The sequence below is a fragment of the Chanodichthys erythropterus genome, chromosome 8 (genome assembly GCF_024489055.1).
Source record: "Chanodichthys erythropterus isolate Z2021 chromosome 8, ASM2448905v1, whole genome shotgun sequence".
In the NCBI taxonomy this organism is placed as follows: Eukaryota; Metazoa; Chordata; class Actinopteri; order Cypriniformes; family Xenocyprididae; genus Chanodichthys; species Chanodichthys erythropterus.
Window position 1 is genome coordinate 28699155 of NC_090228.1, and position 15898 is coordinate 28715052.

The 15898-nt window shown below is 44.8% G+C and overlaps 1 protein-coding gene across 1 annotated transcript in view; it reads right to left on the reverse strand.

Annotated features, from left to right (window-relative positions):
* Positions 1-205: 205 nt before the first annotated feature.
* LOC137025116 (neoverrucotoxin subunit beta-like) overlaps positions 206-15898 on the reverse strand; it is a 30657-nt gene continuing 14964 nt past the window's right edge. Inside the window, exons 2-3 of the mRNA XM_067393148.1 lie at positions 1278-2990; positions 206-273 (exon numbers count right to left, since the gene is read on the reverse strand). Of these exons, the coding sequence (XP_067249249.1) occupies positions 206-273; positions 1278-2990 (1781 nt within the window). The remainder of the gene's footprint in view (positions 274-1277; positions 2991-15898) is intronic.

Below are 15898 nucleotides of genomic sequence, written 5' to 3' on the forward strand. Positions count from 1 at the left end.
CCCCTATTTAATTTGAATTATACATTTTTGGTACACACAGCAAACAATGAAAGTAAGATGGGGAGCTGTAACATCCAAACCATTTTTAGTGTCAAATGGAGTGAGACAAGGTGGGATCTTGTCACCTTTGCTGTTCAATTTGTATGTGGACGATCTTTCTCAATGTAAGACAGGATGTATGCTGGGTGAGAGACTCCTAAATCATCTACTCTATGCTGATGACTTGGTCATCATGTCTCCTTACTCTGCAGGACTGCAGCAGATGCTGAGAGTCTGTTCAGATTATGGAGAACAATATAACATAGTTTGTATAACAATATCACAAAGTTTAACTCTAAGAAGAGTGTAGTAATGGTTGTGAGAACAAAAGAGAACCTTAAGTCTGTGTATCCTACGTTTTACCTCTCTGGAGAGGAGCTTGCTGTTGTGGAAAAGGTCAAATATCTTGGTCACATTATCAGGAGTGACCTCTGTGACGATGACGACATTCAGAGACAGTATTGTAAATTGTATGCACAAGCAAATATGCTGGCACGCAAATTTCACATGTGCTCAAATAAGGTAAAATGTGTCTGTTTAAAGCTTACTGCACACCGCTCTACACTGCCCATTTATGGTTCAGTTTTAGTAAAAGTAAATATAGGAAGTTGCAGGTTGCATATAATGATGCACTTCGCATGTTATTAAAGGTCCCTCGATGGACAAGTGGCAGTCTGTTATTTGTTCAAAATAATGTTCCCACACTAAGTGCGGTGATTCTGAATTTTGTGTATACATTTATGAAGCGCCTTGAGGACTCACAAAATGATATTATAAATGTTTTAACAATGCCTGAGCAGAGCACTGTCAGATTTTGCTCTGAGCTCTGGAGACACTGGAGAAAGTGCTTATATGTTTCCTGATTTGTTATTGTATTGTGTTGTTGTATTGTTATTGTCTGTTTGTATTGTTTAAATGTTTTCTTTTATGGACCTTTTATGAGTCTGAAATAAAGTTTTGAATTGAATTGAATTGAATTGAAATACAGTTGCCTACATTTAACGTTAAATACATAATATACTCTGCATCTTTAAGGACTATTTTTAACAACATAAACGAAGGAAATAATAGCTTCATATATACAGTCAAATGGGAAACACATATATAGCCACACCTGTTAGGAAATATGGTTGTCAAAACAAACATTGACTGTGTCAATGAAACAAATTATATATATATATATATATATTTTTTTTTTAAGATAAATATTAATGCAAAAAATTGCATATGACACTTACCTGAAGGTGGTATGGGGCCGATAGTGTCACTGGCTTCACTCACTCCCACTTTACCCACAATCCTGTAGCGGATCAGGTACTGCTGTCCAAACTCCAATCCAGTCAGAGTAAAGTCTTCATCAGGTGTGTTTTTGACAAGCCACTCTTCCTCTTTCACCTGCTTGTACTCCACTCTGTACTGCACAGTTTCTCCAGTCGGGGACTTCTGCAGTTTCAGGGACACACTGCGCTCCTTCACCTCCTTCACTTCTGGGGGTGGAGGCTTCGACACGGGCTGGAACTGTGTGTTTGTCAGCTTCCCTTTTTCATACAGATAGATGGAGGAGCCTGGACTGGATGGATCGGAGATGGCAGAAATAATGAAACGGTATTTCTTTTCATCTTTGTTAGCCTCTGAATAACTTTTGAAAAGAGATAAGTTCTCTCTCATCTTTGAGACAACACCAGGATCGTTGAACCACTCTTCTGTTATGAACATGCTAGAGCTCTTTTTCACTACCACTTCTAGCTTCTTGAACTCTTCAGAATCCACAAACTCCTTCAGGTTTGAAAGATCCTGGTCCTCATACTTCAGAGATGTGAAGGTCAAGCACACAACAACATCAATATCAGGATTAAGGAGTAGGATGTTGAGATGGTTTGAGTCTTCAGTTTTGATTCCCTCCAGCATCTTGGTTTGAGAACTCAAGAGGTTAAGTTCAAACTTTGCCTCATCTAACCACTGGTTAAGCATGTCAGCTTTAAAATGGGAGTTGTGGTGGATCTTCAGGATGTCTTCCAGTGACTTCTCCTCCATCTCTCCTCCTCGTATAGCAGGCAAGACCTTGGCCACTGCTTTCATGATCACTGTTTTGTAAATGTTAAGAGAGCCCTGAAATGAACTGAGCCTCTCTTTGACATCTCTGAAAACATTTACCACTGTATTATTGAAGAGGTCGTTGCATGTCCTCTCGGCCTCTAACAGCCCCTCTATTATATCTTCAGCGTAGGAAACCAGATATGTGGTGATTTCTCTCACCAACTTAGCTGCTTTTGTATTCAGAAGAGAAAGAGGATAGAGACAGACTTTTATTGGAACTGCACTATCTGGATTCTCCTTCAGGATAGCGGGGAGCTTCTTGTACACCTCTAGGGCCTCTTTGTAAGTGGTGGGGTTCTGATCAAGGCGGACGTCACCATAAAATGTGCAGGAGATGCTCTCATTCATTTTCTTATTACCATCTGCCATTTTTACAGCTCCTTCTCCCTCAATGAAAATTCCAGGAATGGCATTGACCATGACATTCAGTTCTCCTTCAATCTCCTGCTTGTTTTCCTCTTCTGAAAATTTCCGATCAAACACCATGACAGCCTGAGCTCCGTACAGTACAGCCGTGACCACATGAGTCGCAGTTTTCTGGTCAAACACCTCAGGGTAGGTGATCTGAGCTGAGCCCAGATGGGACATGGTGAGTTGTTCGAATCTGGTGGTTTCTATGTAATACAGTGTAACTCTGGACTGTTGGTTTGAGGATTTGGTGTCACGGAGAAACTTGGCAGATCCTTCCACCTCCACCATCCCTCCCATGATGCTTCCCTTCAGGGAAGCACTTACATCCAGGAGACTGGACTTATCAGAGAGAGAGTCAGAGCTAATGACCTTCACATTTGTTGTGGTCTTTGGACGACTGTCCAAATTTTCCCTCAGTGACTTCTTATCCCACAGAGTAACACCTGGGAGAAATGAGAAACGGCTTTAACAGTTACACATGAGGACACAATGTACTGTTGAAGTAAACATGCTGATGTTCTATCTATAAGACTAATAATTTAACACCTTTGAGTCGGCGGTGGTGCCGGCAGTACTACCTTGCTTTTTTTCTTATCAGTGTTTAAGACACTCAAAATACTCAGTCAATTTTGGACAAAGTTTTGCACCATTCTACTCTGAGTGTACACAAATAAAAGACATTTCACAGAGTAAAAACAAAATGTTGTGCTTTTTGCAAAATAAAGAAAACTAACATGATGTGTGATCTGTCGTCTCTCTCTGAACAAAGTCCAATCTGATATTTCTCAGAAAATAAACTAATTTAGTGAATACTAATCACACAAAAATGAGACATATGTTTAAAGAAACGTTGAAATGTCAGGTTTTAAATCATGTAAGTAAAATACAAATATTCTCTGTTTATGTAATCTGTGTGAAAAGAGAGAGATGTCGTTCAGTTTCAAGTTTATTTATCATATGTACAATGTCAGTGACATTTTGCACATTGAAATGCTTAAGTTGAGGCTCAGGCAATCTACATTAGTGCAATACAGTACTGTATATCGTTTGCTAGTCAGCTCATTATCCACTAATTTGGCCATGCCCACGGAGTACGTGCTCTATTCAGAGGCAAATTCTGAGGCGATACATGCAACAGAGAGTGAACGCCCATCAGCTCGGAAAAACGCATCAAGCTTAGTTTCATGTGCGTTTCATCTAATTCTAAAAGGATTTGCCTCAGAGGAAGAGCACAACTAGTTTCAATTCAATTTTGAGGATCAACTTGATCAAGTTCTTTATTCTAATCGTGATATAGTGTCTGTGAATATTAAACTTTCTTTCTTTCTTTCTTTCTTTCTTTCTTTCTTTATTTCTTTAGCACTTTCACACAACTACTAGTTGATCCAAAGTGCTGTACAATAGAGGTAGAATAAAATGAATAAGAAACAACAAAACATTGAAACATCACATAACAATACAACATAATACAATTAAACATGGCTAGATAAAAGCTATTGACATAAAATGATTTTTAAGCCGGAATTTAAATACAGACAGAGATGGTGCAACTCTAATAGAAGCTGGTAAGTTGTTCCATAGATTAGGACCAGCAACAGCGAAGGCTCGATCACCTCTGCAATGGAGCCTAGATCTAGGAACAGTGAGGAGACCAAGATGACTGGATCTTAGAGACCTATATGGTTTATAAATAGAGATTGCCTCGGAGAGATAAGGTGGGGCTTGATTATGCAAGGATTTGTAAACAGACGTTAAAATTTTAAAACTACTTCTAAATTTTACTGGTAACCAATTTAGTGAAATAAGAATGGGTGAGATGTGGTCGAACCTCCGTCTGCCTGAAATCAATCTCGCAGCAGCATTTTGTTTTATTTATTTATTTCAAAGTGTTTTTATTGTTTTAAATGTACATAACACAAACAAACCAACATACATTCTCTTATGTCATACAAGGCATCCCCATCCACTAACCTCATACTTTGTATACATTATCTCACATATCTCTTTTGCATCCAAGGTTTGTACAAGTACTGAGAATGCACACAGAACACAACAACAAAAGAGAAGGAGAAGAGGAGATGAGAACCTAAATTTTTTAATCTAAAGAATTAGCATCAAATGCATTTTCATAATAATCCAAGAAAGGTTGCCATACATTCTGAAACCTTTCTGCTGAGTTTTGGACTGTAGTTCTTAACTTTTCAAGCTGGAGGAAGGACATAGTTTTGCACACCCAACGTGCTCGCAGCAGCATTTTGGACCATCTGTAAACGCACTATAGAAGACTGACTTATACCATAGTAAAGTGAGTTACAGTAATCTAGACGAGATAGAACAAAAAAGTGAATAATCTGTTATAAATAATCTAAATAAACTGTTTAACAGAGAGTACAGATTTGATTTTTGATAAACCCCGTAAGTATAAGAAACATGATTTGACCACTACACTAATTTGTTTCTCAAAACCCAGGTTGCAATCAAAAAGGATACCAAGTTTTTTGGCACAAGGTGTAAAGTAGGAAGAGAGATGACCAAAATGAGGGACACAGTCTTCATATGACTTTGAGCCAAACAGAATGATTTCGGTTTTGTTCTCGTTTAACACTAAGAGATTCTGCTTTAACCATATTTGTAATTTGTTTATACAATTCAACAGAGGACCTAAAAAATCTTTACTTTTATGCTGCAAGGGAAAATACAGCTGAGTATTGTCCGCATAAAGGTGGAATGACACTCCATATTTCTCAAAGATAGCACCCACTGGCAACATGAATATAGAAAATAAAATAGGAGCAAGAATTGAGCCCTGTGGCACCCCACAAGCGAGTGGGTGTGATGATGAACTATGCTGGCCAATAGAAACACTAAAGCTTCTGTTAGTTAAAAAAGATTGAAACCAATTCAATACCTTCCCCTGTAGACCAACACAGCTCTCCAACCTGGCAATAAAGATGTTGTGGTCAACCATATCAAATGCAGAGCTTAGGTCTAGTAGCACCAGAGCAACGGCATTGCCTTTATCAGTTTCTAGTAAAATATCTAGTAAAATATAAACCTCAAAAAGACTGTTTAAAATTGAATCCTGCAAGTTCCCTTTCAAGGGAACTCGCGCTGCGTTGCCGCTTTGAGAACGCCTCTGCGTGATGTCGTCGTGAAGCACATATGCAATCTGTCCAATCAGGAGACGGTACGTCATAGGTGGGTGACGTCACTGACCAGGAACCATAAAGCCGCCCCAAACACACTCATATTCAGCTTCTGTGTCTTCAGCAAGTGCTACGTGTGATCTTGTCTGTCTTATTTATTGTTGTCTGTCTATATTCATTGCGAATATAATGGCGAGTGGACAGCAGTTTAGGAAGTGTGTTCAATCCCTGCCCGCGTTTTATCCCGGCCGGGGACTCACACAACCTTTGTGTTGTTTGTTTGGGAGTGCAGCATACTCCGGCAGCTCTCGAGGGAGTTGCTTGTGAGCATTGCGATCAGTTTCCTATGTGGGCACTGCACTCCCGCCCAGCCCTCTTCGAGGAGATTGGCTCGGTTCGCACGCCTCAGGGCTCGGGCCCCGCTTCTGCCGAGGCAGGGTGGCGTCTCATGTCCTGGGGCTCGCAGATGGATGTAGCAGCGGGGTTAGAGACGGGCCCAGCCTTATCTCTGCCTTCACCTGCTGCATCCGGTGTGTCAATTCGGAGGCATTAAGCAGGCGTTGCGGTATCTTCCGCTCCGGCTGACACTGTTAAACTAATGGCGTCTAGTTTTGAGCAATTAGATGTTGTTAGTGTAGCAACGGGAGAGACTGAAGATTCGCCTTTTCCCTCTCCCGCTAGCGAGGAGCTTATGGAGGTGCTTACTCGTGCTGTCGCCAAGTTGAATAACGAGTGGCCAGCAGAGAAGCAAGAGCAGCAGAGGCACAGTAAGCTTGATGAGCGTTTTCTACCATCAAGATCTGCTCAGCCTCCACGTCGGGCACTACCATTCTTTCATGATCTCCACACTGAGGTGTCAAGATCATGGAAAAGACCAGTTTCATCTTCACACCCCAAACATCCACTTATAGTAATGTTGTGGGGATGAGGAAGCACGGGTACGGGGCGATGCCAAGAGTTGAAGAGACGCTTGCGAGCCATCTCTCTCCTCAAGCGGCATTGTCCCTGAAAGCCCCGACGTTGCCCACTAAGCTGCTGAAGACTACCTCAGTGTTAGTGGGCAAAGCGTACTCGGCAGCAGGTCAGGCTGCGGCATGCTTACATATGATGGCTATCCTCCAGGCATATCAAGCAGACCTGCTGAGAGACTTAGGGAACAGTGATGAAGTGGGGGCGGAGTTCATCCATGAGCTCCGGCAGTCAGCAAATTTAGCTCTCCGTGCCACTAAGGAGACGGCCAAATTCGTCGGCCGGTCTATGGCAGCCCTAGTGGCCACAAAGTGCCATCTTTGGCTTAATCTGTCTGACATCAAGGACAAGTCCTTCCTTTTGGATGCCCCACTGAATCCTTCTCAAGTCCCTTCGGCTGCCGAGCGGGGGCGGCCAAAGCCGAGTATGAGCTCCTCGCAAAAACAACACAGGCAACACCAGAAGCAGAGCGTTGCTACCCGTGCTACCCCTGTGAGGAGTTGGGAGGCGGAGCGACGCTGTCATTGCTGCCAAGAGGGCTTCGGTAAGGAAGCCCTGACACCAGGAGAGTCAGGGTCCTGAGGGTGGTCCCCTCTGGAGACAAACAGCGTTCACCTCTTCCATCGGTGCCCGTGAGTCTTCAGTGCCCTCAGGGAGGCGCTATGCTAACCCCGCTATCACACCGGGGTTCCTCGTGTGTCACCCGTGGGTGGCGCGCTTCCTCTGCAGTCAGTCCAGTTGTTCCCTGCGGTTTCAGGGCACTGCATTGGCTGCTCATATTTTACCAGAGGCCTCGAGACACTGGTACCCTTAGTAGATTTTTTGTCAGAGTGGAAAAATCTGTCAAAAGTATCTCGGTGGGTCCTGCACATGATAGAAATACGATTCAATTTCGCACACGCCCGCCTCAGTTCAATGGGGTTCTACCCACAATGGTGGATTCAGAGCAGGCTCTGGTATTGGCACAAGAAGTAGAGACTCTCCTGCGAAAGGAGGCTATAGAAAGGGTTCCTCCTCCCAGCAGGGAGTCAGGGTTTTACAGCTGCTATTTCATTGTGCCAAAGAAAGATGGGGGATTGCGACCAATTTTAGATTTTAGCAGTTGCAAAGCTTAAGTTCAAAATGCTGACAGTGAATCACATCGTGTCACAAATCAGGTCCGAGGACTGGTTTGTCACGATAGATCTAAAGGACGCATACTTTCATGTATCAATTCTTCCGCAAAAAAGGAAGTTCCTAAGGTTTGCTTTCGGGGGCGAAGCTTACCAATACAGGGTTCTTCCCTTCGGCCTAGCGTTGTCGCCTCGAACCTTCACGAAGTGTGTAGATGTGGCTCTGGCACCCTTGCATATGCAGGGCATCCGCACACTCAACTATATCGACGATTGGTTGATTCTGGCTCAATCAGAGCAGATGGCGGTTCAACATCGAGATATTGTTCTCGCACACGAGAAGGTTGGGGTTGAGACTAAACGCGAAGAAAAGTGTGCTTTCTCCAGCTCAGAGAACCACTTATCTAGGCGTGGTATGGGATTCTGTGATTATGCGGGCCCGTTTATCTCCGGTGCGCATAACATCAATTCTATCGACTGTCTCAGTCACTCACTGTAAAACAGTTTCAGAAAGTGCTGGGTCTTATGGCAGCAGCGTCACCTTCGGCCTGCTGAACATGAGACCGTTACAGTGGTGGCTCAAAATCAAGGGGTTCTCACCGAGGGGGAACTCATTTCGTATGATCAGAGTCATGCAGCGATGCCTACGTGCTCTAGACATATGGAAGAAACCTTGGTTTCTGTCCCAGGGACCTGTGCTGGGAGCTATCATTCGTCGGGTCACCCTGATGACAGATGCATCCCTCACAGGCTGGGGGGCGATCATGAGTGGTCGCTCGGCTCAGGGGCTGTGGCAGGACCATAATCTCTCGTGGCACATAAATTGTCTGGAAATGGCGGTATTTCTAGCATTGAAATACTTCCTCCCAGACCTCAGAAATTAACATGTGTTGGTCAGATCAGACAACACAGGAGTGATTTCGTATCTAAATCATCAAGGGGGTCTGAGATCACGCCCACTTTACAGGTTGGCGAATCAGGTCCTCTTGTGGTCCCAAGGGAAACTGCTCTCCCTCAGAGCGGTTTACATCCCAGGGTACCTGAATGTGGGAGCAGGGGCCGAAGGCAGGGGCCGAAGCCCAAGTGGATCTGTTTGCGTCTCGAGAGATGACTCACTGTCCACTGTGGTTCTCGATGTCAAACCAAGCACCTCTTGGGCTGGACGCTATGGTACAGCCATGGCCGAGGCTACCGCTGTATGCGTTTCCCCCGATCGTTTTGCTCCTGGGAGTTCTGGAGAGAGTGCGCAGAGAAGGGGCCCGTCTATTGTTGATAGCCCCATTCTGGCCGGCCCAAGTGTGGTATTCGGACCTGATGTCCCTTCTTGACGGGTCTCCAATGGAGATTCCAATCAGGAGGGACCTTCTCTCTCAAGCGGGCGGACTGATACTGCAGCCCCGCCCGGAGTCATGGATGCTGTAGGTGTGGCCTCTGAGGGGGCACAGCTCATAGATTCAGGTCTCTCAACTGAGGATGTTGAGACCATACTCCAGTCCAGAGCTCCCTCCACGAAGAAACTTTATGCACTAAAGTGGAGATTATTCACTTCTTGGTGCAAAGATCACCAGTGGGATCCTGTTAACTGCCCAGTTAGGGCAGTTCTGGATTTCCTGCAAGAAAGGTTTTCTTCAGAGCTGTCCCCCTCCACACTAAAGGTGTACGTGGCGGCCTTAGCTGCTTACCACTCTCCTTTTAGTGGAGTATCTCTGGGGAGACACCCGCATATAACTTGTTTCCTTCGTGGCACTCTGAGGCTCAGACCTGCAGTACGTACAAGAGTACCGGCTTGGAATTTGGCCGCTGTGTTACAGGGCCTGTCTATGGCACCCTCCGAGCGCATCGAAAAAAGTTTCTGAGAAGTTTTTAATACTAAAGACAAAACTATTTCATCTCTCAAGAGAATTGGAGACATTCAAGCCTTATCGGTCTCTCCTTGATGTCTGGAATTTGCACCTGGAAATGTAAAAGCATTTTTACATCCCAGGATAGGGTATATCCCTAAGGTCGTCACTAATCCTGTGAGACCTATGGTACTGCAAGCTCTATGTCCACCTCCATTTCAGTCACCGGACCAGGAAAGATTAAATCTGCTGTGCCCAGTGAGGGCACTAGATGCTTATGTCCACAGAGCTGCCCTGTGGAGGATATCTGATCAACTATTTGTGTGTTCCGAGCACCGAGAAAAGGGCTCCCGGCATCTAAGCAGAGAATGAGCAAGTGGGTGGTCGAGGCTATCTCACTTGCTTATGAGTCGGTTGGACAGCCTTCACCATTGGCTGTTAGGGTTCACTCAACGAGGAGTATGGCTGCCTCTAAGGCATTTATTTCTGGGGTTTCCCTATCTGACATCTGTGATGCAGCAGGCTGGTCATCACCACATACGTGCTTCTGTAATGTGTGCGCCTTGGCTACACACGTACAGTCAATTGCTCACATGGGGAAGTTGGTATTCTCGTTCCCAAAGCGGCAACGCAGCTCGAGTTCCCTTGAAAGGGAACGTCTCGGTTATGTATATAACCTTAGTTCCCTGAATAGGAGACGAGACGCTGCGTTGACTAGCCATACTCCCTGCATGCCCGTAAGTGACTTGCTTCAGACCCTTTTCAGAAGCTGAATGTGAGTGTGTTTGGGGTGGCTATATGGTTCCTGGTCGGTGACGTCACCCGCCTATGACGTACCGTCTCCTGATTGGACAGATTGCATACGTACTTCACGACGACATCACGCAGAGGCGTTCTCAAAGCGGCAACGTCGCGTCTCGTTCCCTATTCAGGGAACTAAGATTATATATATTACCGAGATGTTTTGTGTATCTCAGTGTGAATTAATGGGGCAGCAATTTACATTAGTAAATTTCCATGGCTATTCCCAAAATACATTGCTATACTGAGATGAGTGAAATCGACTGAAATATGTCATAAATACTGAAATAAGTGTTAGCAATTTATTAAACTGCACTTTAACATTTATAGGCTGTATAATATAATAAATATAATACATGAAATGCCATAGAGGTAATATGAATGTTTAGACACATCGAATCACAGAAATACATTATATTTTAATGTATAGGAAACCATTATTTTAAATTGTAAAAATATTTCACAGTATTGCCGTTTGTTTCTGTATTTTTAATCAAATAAATGCAGGCTTGATGAGCATGAGACTTAATTCAAAAATATTATAAATAGTAATGCATCCAATCTTTTGACCTGTACTGTAATTTAAAACATAATAGGCCTATATAAAATTCTCTTCACATGATGTGCAATAATACGCACATGAATGAGATCACTAAAATCATGTTGTCTGTTAAGAGTGGACATTATATTAACGTTAATACAGTAGTTAATATGATTACTTATCAGCATTTTCACAGAAGGTTTTTTCTTTTATCTCACAGATTTGAGAATCATAGTGACCAGATATACACTGTGTGCAGAATTATTAGGCAAGTTGATTTTCTGATCATATTTTTTTTCCAAGCACATTTTACCAATTCCAATCCACATCAATCTTAATAACTACTATTAATATTGTTTTTAATCATTTATAAGTGATATATAATTGTTCATGAAGGCTGGAAATGAAAAATGCCCTATATTCAGGTGTGCAGAATAATTAGGCAGGGTTTCTTTTACAGATAAAATGAGCCAAAAAAGAGATTTAACTCAGACTGAAAAGTCAAAAATTATTAAATACTCATGAGAAGGACGCAATACTAATGTAATACTAGAAATTGCAAAGTTAAAGCATGACCATTGGACAGTGAAATGCTCATTGGGTCAGCGGGGTCATACAAAAACAGCTGGAGAAGAAAAGACACGTTAACTGCAAAATAATTAAGAATTAAGGTGAAGAATTAAGTGTGAAACCATCAGGAACCTGTCACGGTGCACACAAAAACAAGAAGATAGGATCCAATAGCAGCAGAAGTTTAATGGGTAATCCAAATCGTAATCCAAGAACAGGCAAAAAAGTCAAAAATCCAGAAGTCAGTCCTAACAAAAACAGAAGTGCGTGTAACATTCAACAAAGAACCACAAACAAAGGCAGAAACAAACCAGGTATAAATAGACAGACACTAATGATGAGATACAAAACAGCTGGTGCAATGAACATGGGATAATGAGTCCGGGGAGTGCGTTATGGGTAATGTAGTGAATGCAAAGGGTGGAAACGAGAGTCCGGAATGGAGTGCCCTCTAGTGGCTGAAAGGGCACTCTCACTGGTGATCATGACATTACCCCCCCTCAAAGGAGCGGCTACCAGACGCTCCACCAGACAAAACACAAAAACTAAAAACTCAGGAGGGAGGTGGACCGGAGGAGGATCAGGGGGAGGGATGGCGGGCCAGATCCAGGGTGCCCCCACTGAAAGCCAGGGCGGTGCTGGAGGAATTAACCAGGCGGGCACTGGCAGGTTTGGAGTCCTGGCTGTTTGCCAGGGCGGCGCTGGAGGAATTAACCAGGCGAGCACTGGCAGGTTTGGAGTCCCGGCTGATTGCCAGGGCGGCGCTGGAGGATTAGACCAGGCGGGCACTGGCAGGTCTGGAGTCCTGGCTGTTTGCAAAGGCGGCGCTGGAGGATTAGACCAGGCGGGCACTGGCAGGTCTGGAGTTCTGGCTAATGGCCAGGGTGGTGCTGGAGAAACTGACCAGGCAGATTTCAATGGTTCAGGCGACCTGGGCAGAGGTAGCAGGGCAGAAGGCTTGGGCAGTGGTGGCAGAGCAGAGGGCTTAGACGACGGTGGTAGGACTGGCGGCAGGGCTGGCGGTCTGGGCGGTGGCGGCAGGGCTGGCGGCAGGGCTGGCGGCCTGGGGGGCAGCGGCAGGGCAAGGCGCTTCGTTGGCGCCGGCAGGGCAAGGCGCTTCGTTGGCGCCGGCAGGGCAAGGCGCTTCGTTGGCGCCGGCAGGGCAAGGCGCTTCGTTGGCGCCGGCAGGGCAAGGCGCTTCGTTGGCGCCGGCAGGGCAAGGCGCTTCGTTGGCGCCGGCAGGGCAAGGCGCTTCGTTGGCGCCGGCAGGGCAAGGCGCTTCGTTGGCGCCGGCAGGGCAAGGCGCTTCGTTGGCGCCGGCAGGGCAAGGCGATTGGAGAACCCACAAACAACCCCTAGAGTGGTCTCCAGGCCTTGTAGGACGGAGGAAGCCCTCTTCCTCCTTCTCCTCCGCTTATGAGGGTGAGGCGGTGGCTCACCCAAAATGGACTCACTGGCTGGAGTGGGATCTGGAGTGGACTCACTGACTGGAGCGGGCTCTGGAGCGGACTCACTGACTGGAGCGGGCTCTGGAGCGGACTCACTGACTGGAGCGGGCTCTGGAGCGGACTCACTGACTGGAGCGGGCTCTGGAGCGGACTCACTGACTGGAGTGGACTCACTGACTGAAGCGGGCTCTGGAGTGGATTCACTGACTGGAGCGGGCTCTGGAGTGGACTCACTGACTGAAGCGGGCTCTGGAGTGGACTCACTGACTGAAGCGGGCTCTGGAGTGGATTCACTGACTCGAGCGGGCTCTGGAGTGGATTCACTGACTGGAGCGGACTCACTGACTGGAACGGGCTCTGGAGTGGACTCACTGACTGAAGAGGGCTCTGGAGCGGACTCACTGACTGGAACGGGCTCTGGAGCGGACTCACTGACGGGAGTGGACTCACTGACTGGAGTGGAATCTGGAGTGGACTCACTGACTGAAGCGGGCTCTGGAGTGGATTCACTGACTGGAGCGGGCTCTGGAGTGGACTCACTGACTGAAGCGGGCTCTGGAGTGGATTCACTGACTGGAGCGGGCTCACTGACTGGAACGGGCCCTGGAGTGGACTCACTGACTGAAGCGGGCTCTGGAGTGGATTCACTGACTGGAGCGGGCTCTGGAGCGGACTCACTGACTGGAGACTTCTTCCTTCTCCTCCTCCTCCCTTTACCGGGGTGAAGCTGAGGCTCAGTGTCCACCTCCTCAATGCCTTCTGAAACGGATTCATGGGCTGGAGCATGCACACTGCCTGGTTGACTCGGTGAGGTCCATTCTCTCCGACGGCGGAGATATGCGGCGAATCTCCAGAAATCTAAAATCCGTAGCCCTTCCATCTCACATTGAGGCAGAGGATCGTCAAGGCAGCAATTAAACATATCCTTCAAAGCCGCGTCATTGTAACCCAGCCCCACCGCCATCGTCCAAAAGACCTTGGCGAAGCATCCTACCTCCCATCCCTCTTGGCGTAGAGCCCTCAACGCTCGCATTTGATCCAAACGCTCCCTGGTAGTGGCTGGAGGAAGGATTCGGAACCCCACACTGCTGGATCCTTGCATGGTGGTTCTTTCTGTCACGGTGCACACAAAAACAAGAAGATAGGATCCAATAGCAGCAGAAGTTTAATGGGTAATCCAAATCGTAATCCAAGAACAGGCAAAAAGGTCAAAAATCCAGAAGTCAGTCCTAACAAAAACAGAAGTGCGTGTAACATTCAACAAAGAACCACAAACAAAGGCAGAAACAAACCAGGTATAAATAGACAGACACTAATGATGAGATACAAAACAGCTGGTGCAATGAACATGGGATAATGAGTCCGGGGAGTGCGTTATGGGTAATGTAGTGAATGCAAAGGGTGGAAACGAGAGTCCGGAATGGAGTGCCCTCTAGTGGCTGAAAGGGCACTCTCACTGGTGATCATGACAGAACCCTTTAGTCTCCAGCGCCACCATTTCCCAGTACTGAAACCTACCTGGAGTCTTCAGAAGTGTGAGGTGTCAGGATCTCAGAGACTTGGTGAAGAATCCTAAAAAATGACCTGCTCTTAATAAGAATCACAAGCTGAAGTGTTATAAAGTACATGAAGACTGGGTTTTTATAGGCCTTATAGACAGACAGCTTGAGAGTGACTCCTGAAGGACCAGCACCACATCCTCTTGTACCACTGTTTGAAGAATTTATCTTCCAGAATCTGGCAGTAAGTTTTGGAAGATCATTTAGTCCATCTCTGCAAGATGGACATTTCAGGATAAGAGATGGACTAAAAGTGAACTCCCACACCTTACTGCCAGATTCTGGAAAATAAATTCTTCAAACAGTGGTGGCGCTGGAGACTAAAGGGTTCCTGATGGTTTCACACTTAATTCTTCACCTTAATTCTTAATTATTTTGCAGTTAACATGTGTCTTTTCCAACTGTTCTTGTATGACCCCGCTGACCCAATGAGCATTTCACTGTCCAATGGTCATGCTTTAACTTTGCAATTTCTAGTATTACATTAGTATTGCATTCTTCTCATGAGTATTTAATAATTTTTGACTTTTCAGTCTGAGTTAAATCTCTTTTTTGGCTCATTTTATCTGTAAAAGAAAACCTGCCTAATAATTCTGCATATAGGGCATTTTTCATTTCCAGCCTTCATGAACAATTATATATCACTTATAAATGATTAAAAACAATATTAATAGTAGTTATTAAGATTGATGTGGATTGGAATTGGTAAAATGTGCTTGGAAAAAAAAATATGATCAGAAAATCAACTTGCCTAATAATTCTGCACACATTGTAGTTTCACACAGGACATTCTGAATGAATATACTGGTGAGATCACTGACTGGAATCAGGAAAGGGTTTTTTTTTTTTTTTTTTTTTCCTTTTTGGTAAGTGATGTTCAAATATACTGTATCTTTGAACAGGATTTATTGCCAGGTAAAAATGTTTACTCAAAATGTGCCCTCATTTATTCAAAATCTGTCATTTATATTGTTAACTATATACTGAATAAACTACAAATAACTATTTTGTACTTAGATTTTTTTTAGTTTACTCTCACATAGCCTACCTGACTGAAAGGGCTCATTATGCAGGTCATTATGTGGGTCTTTGTCTTCTCAGGTTTGAATCACAGCATTATTTATAAAGATTCATGCCTCCTGCATAGTGTCTTTCTTGACAAAAATTGCCTTACAAAATTTTAATCTCTTTATTGTTTTATATGAACGAGTAGGCAGGATAATTTTTTATATCCCTTTGAAGCAAAAATTCTAGTCTACAACCTCCAATACCCAGAAGTCTTGTAAACACATATTTAGTGTTTGTTTTGTTGCCTTATTTCAACGACTTAAGTTTTTTGTTTTTTTCAATAACCACGCATAAAC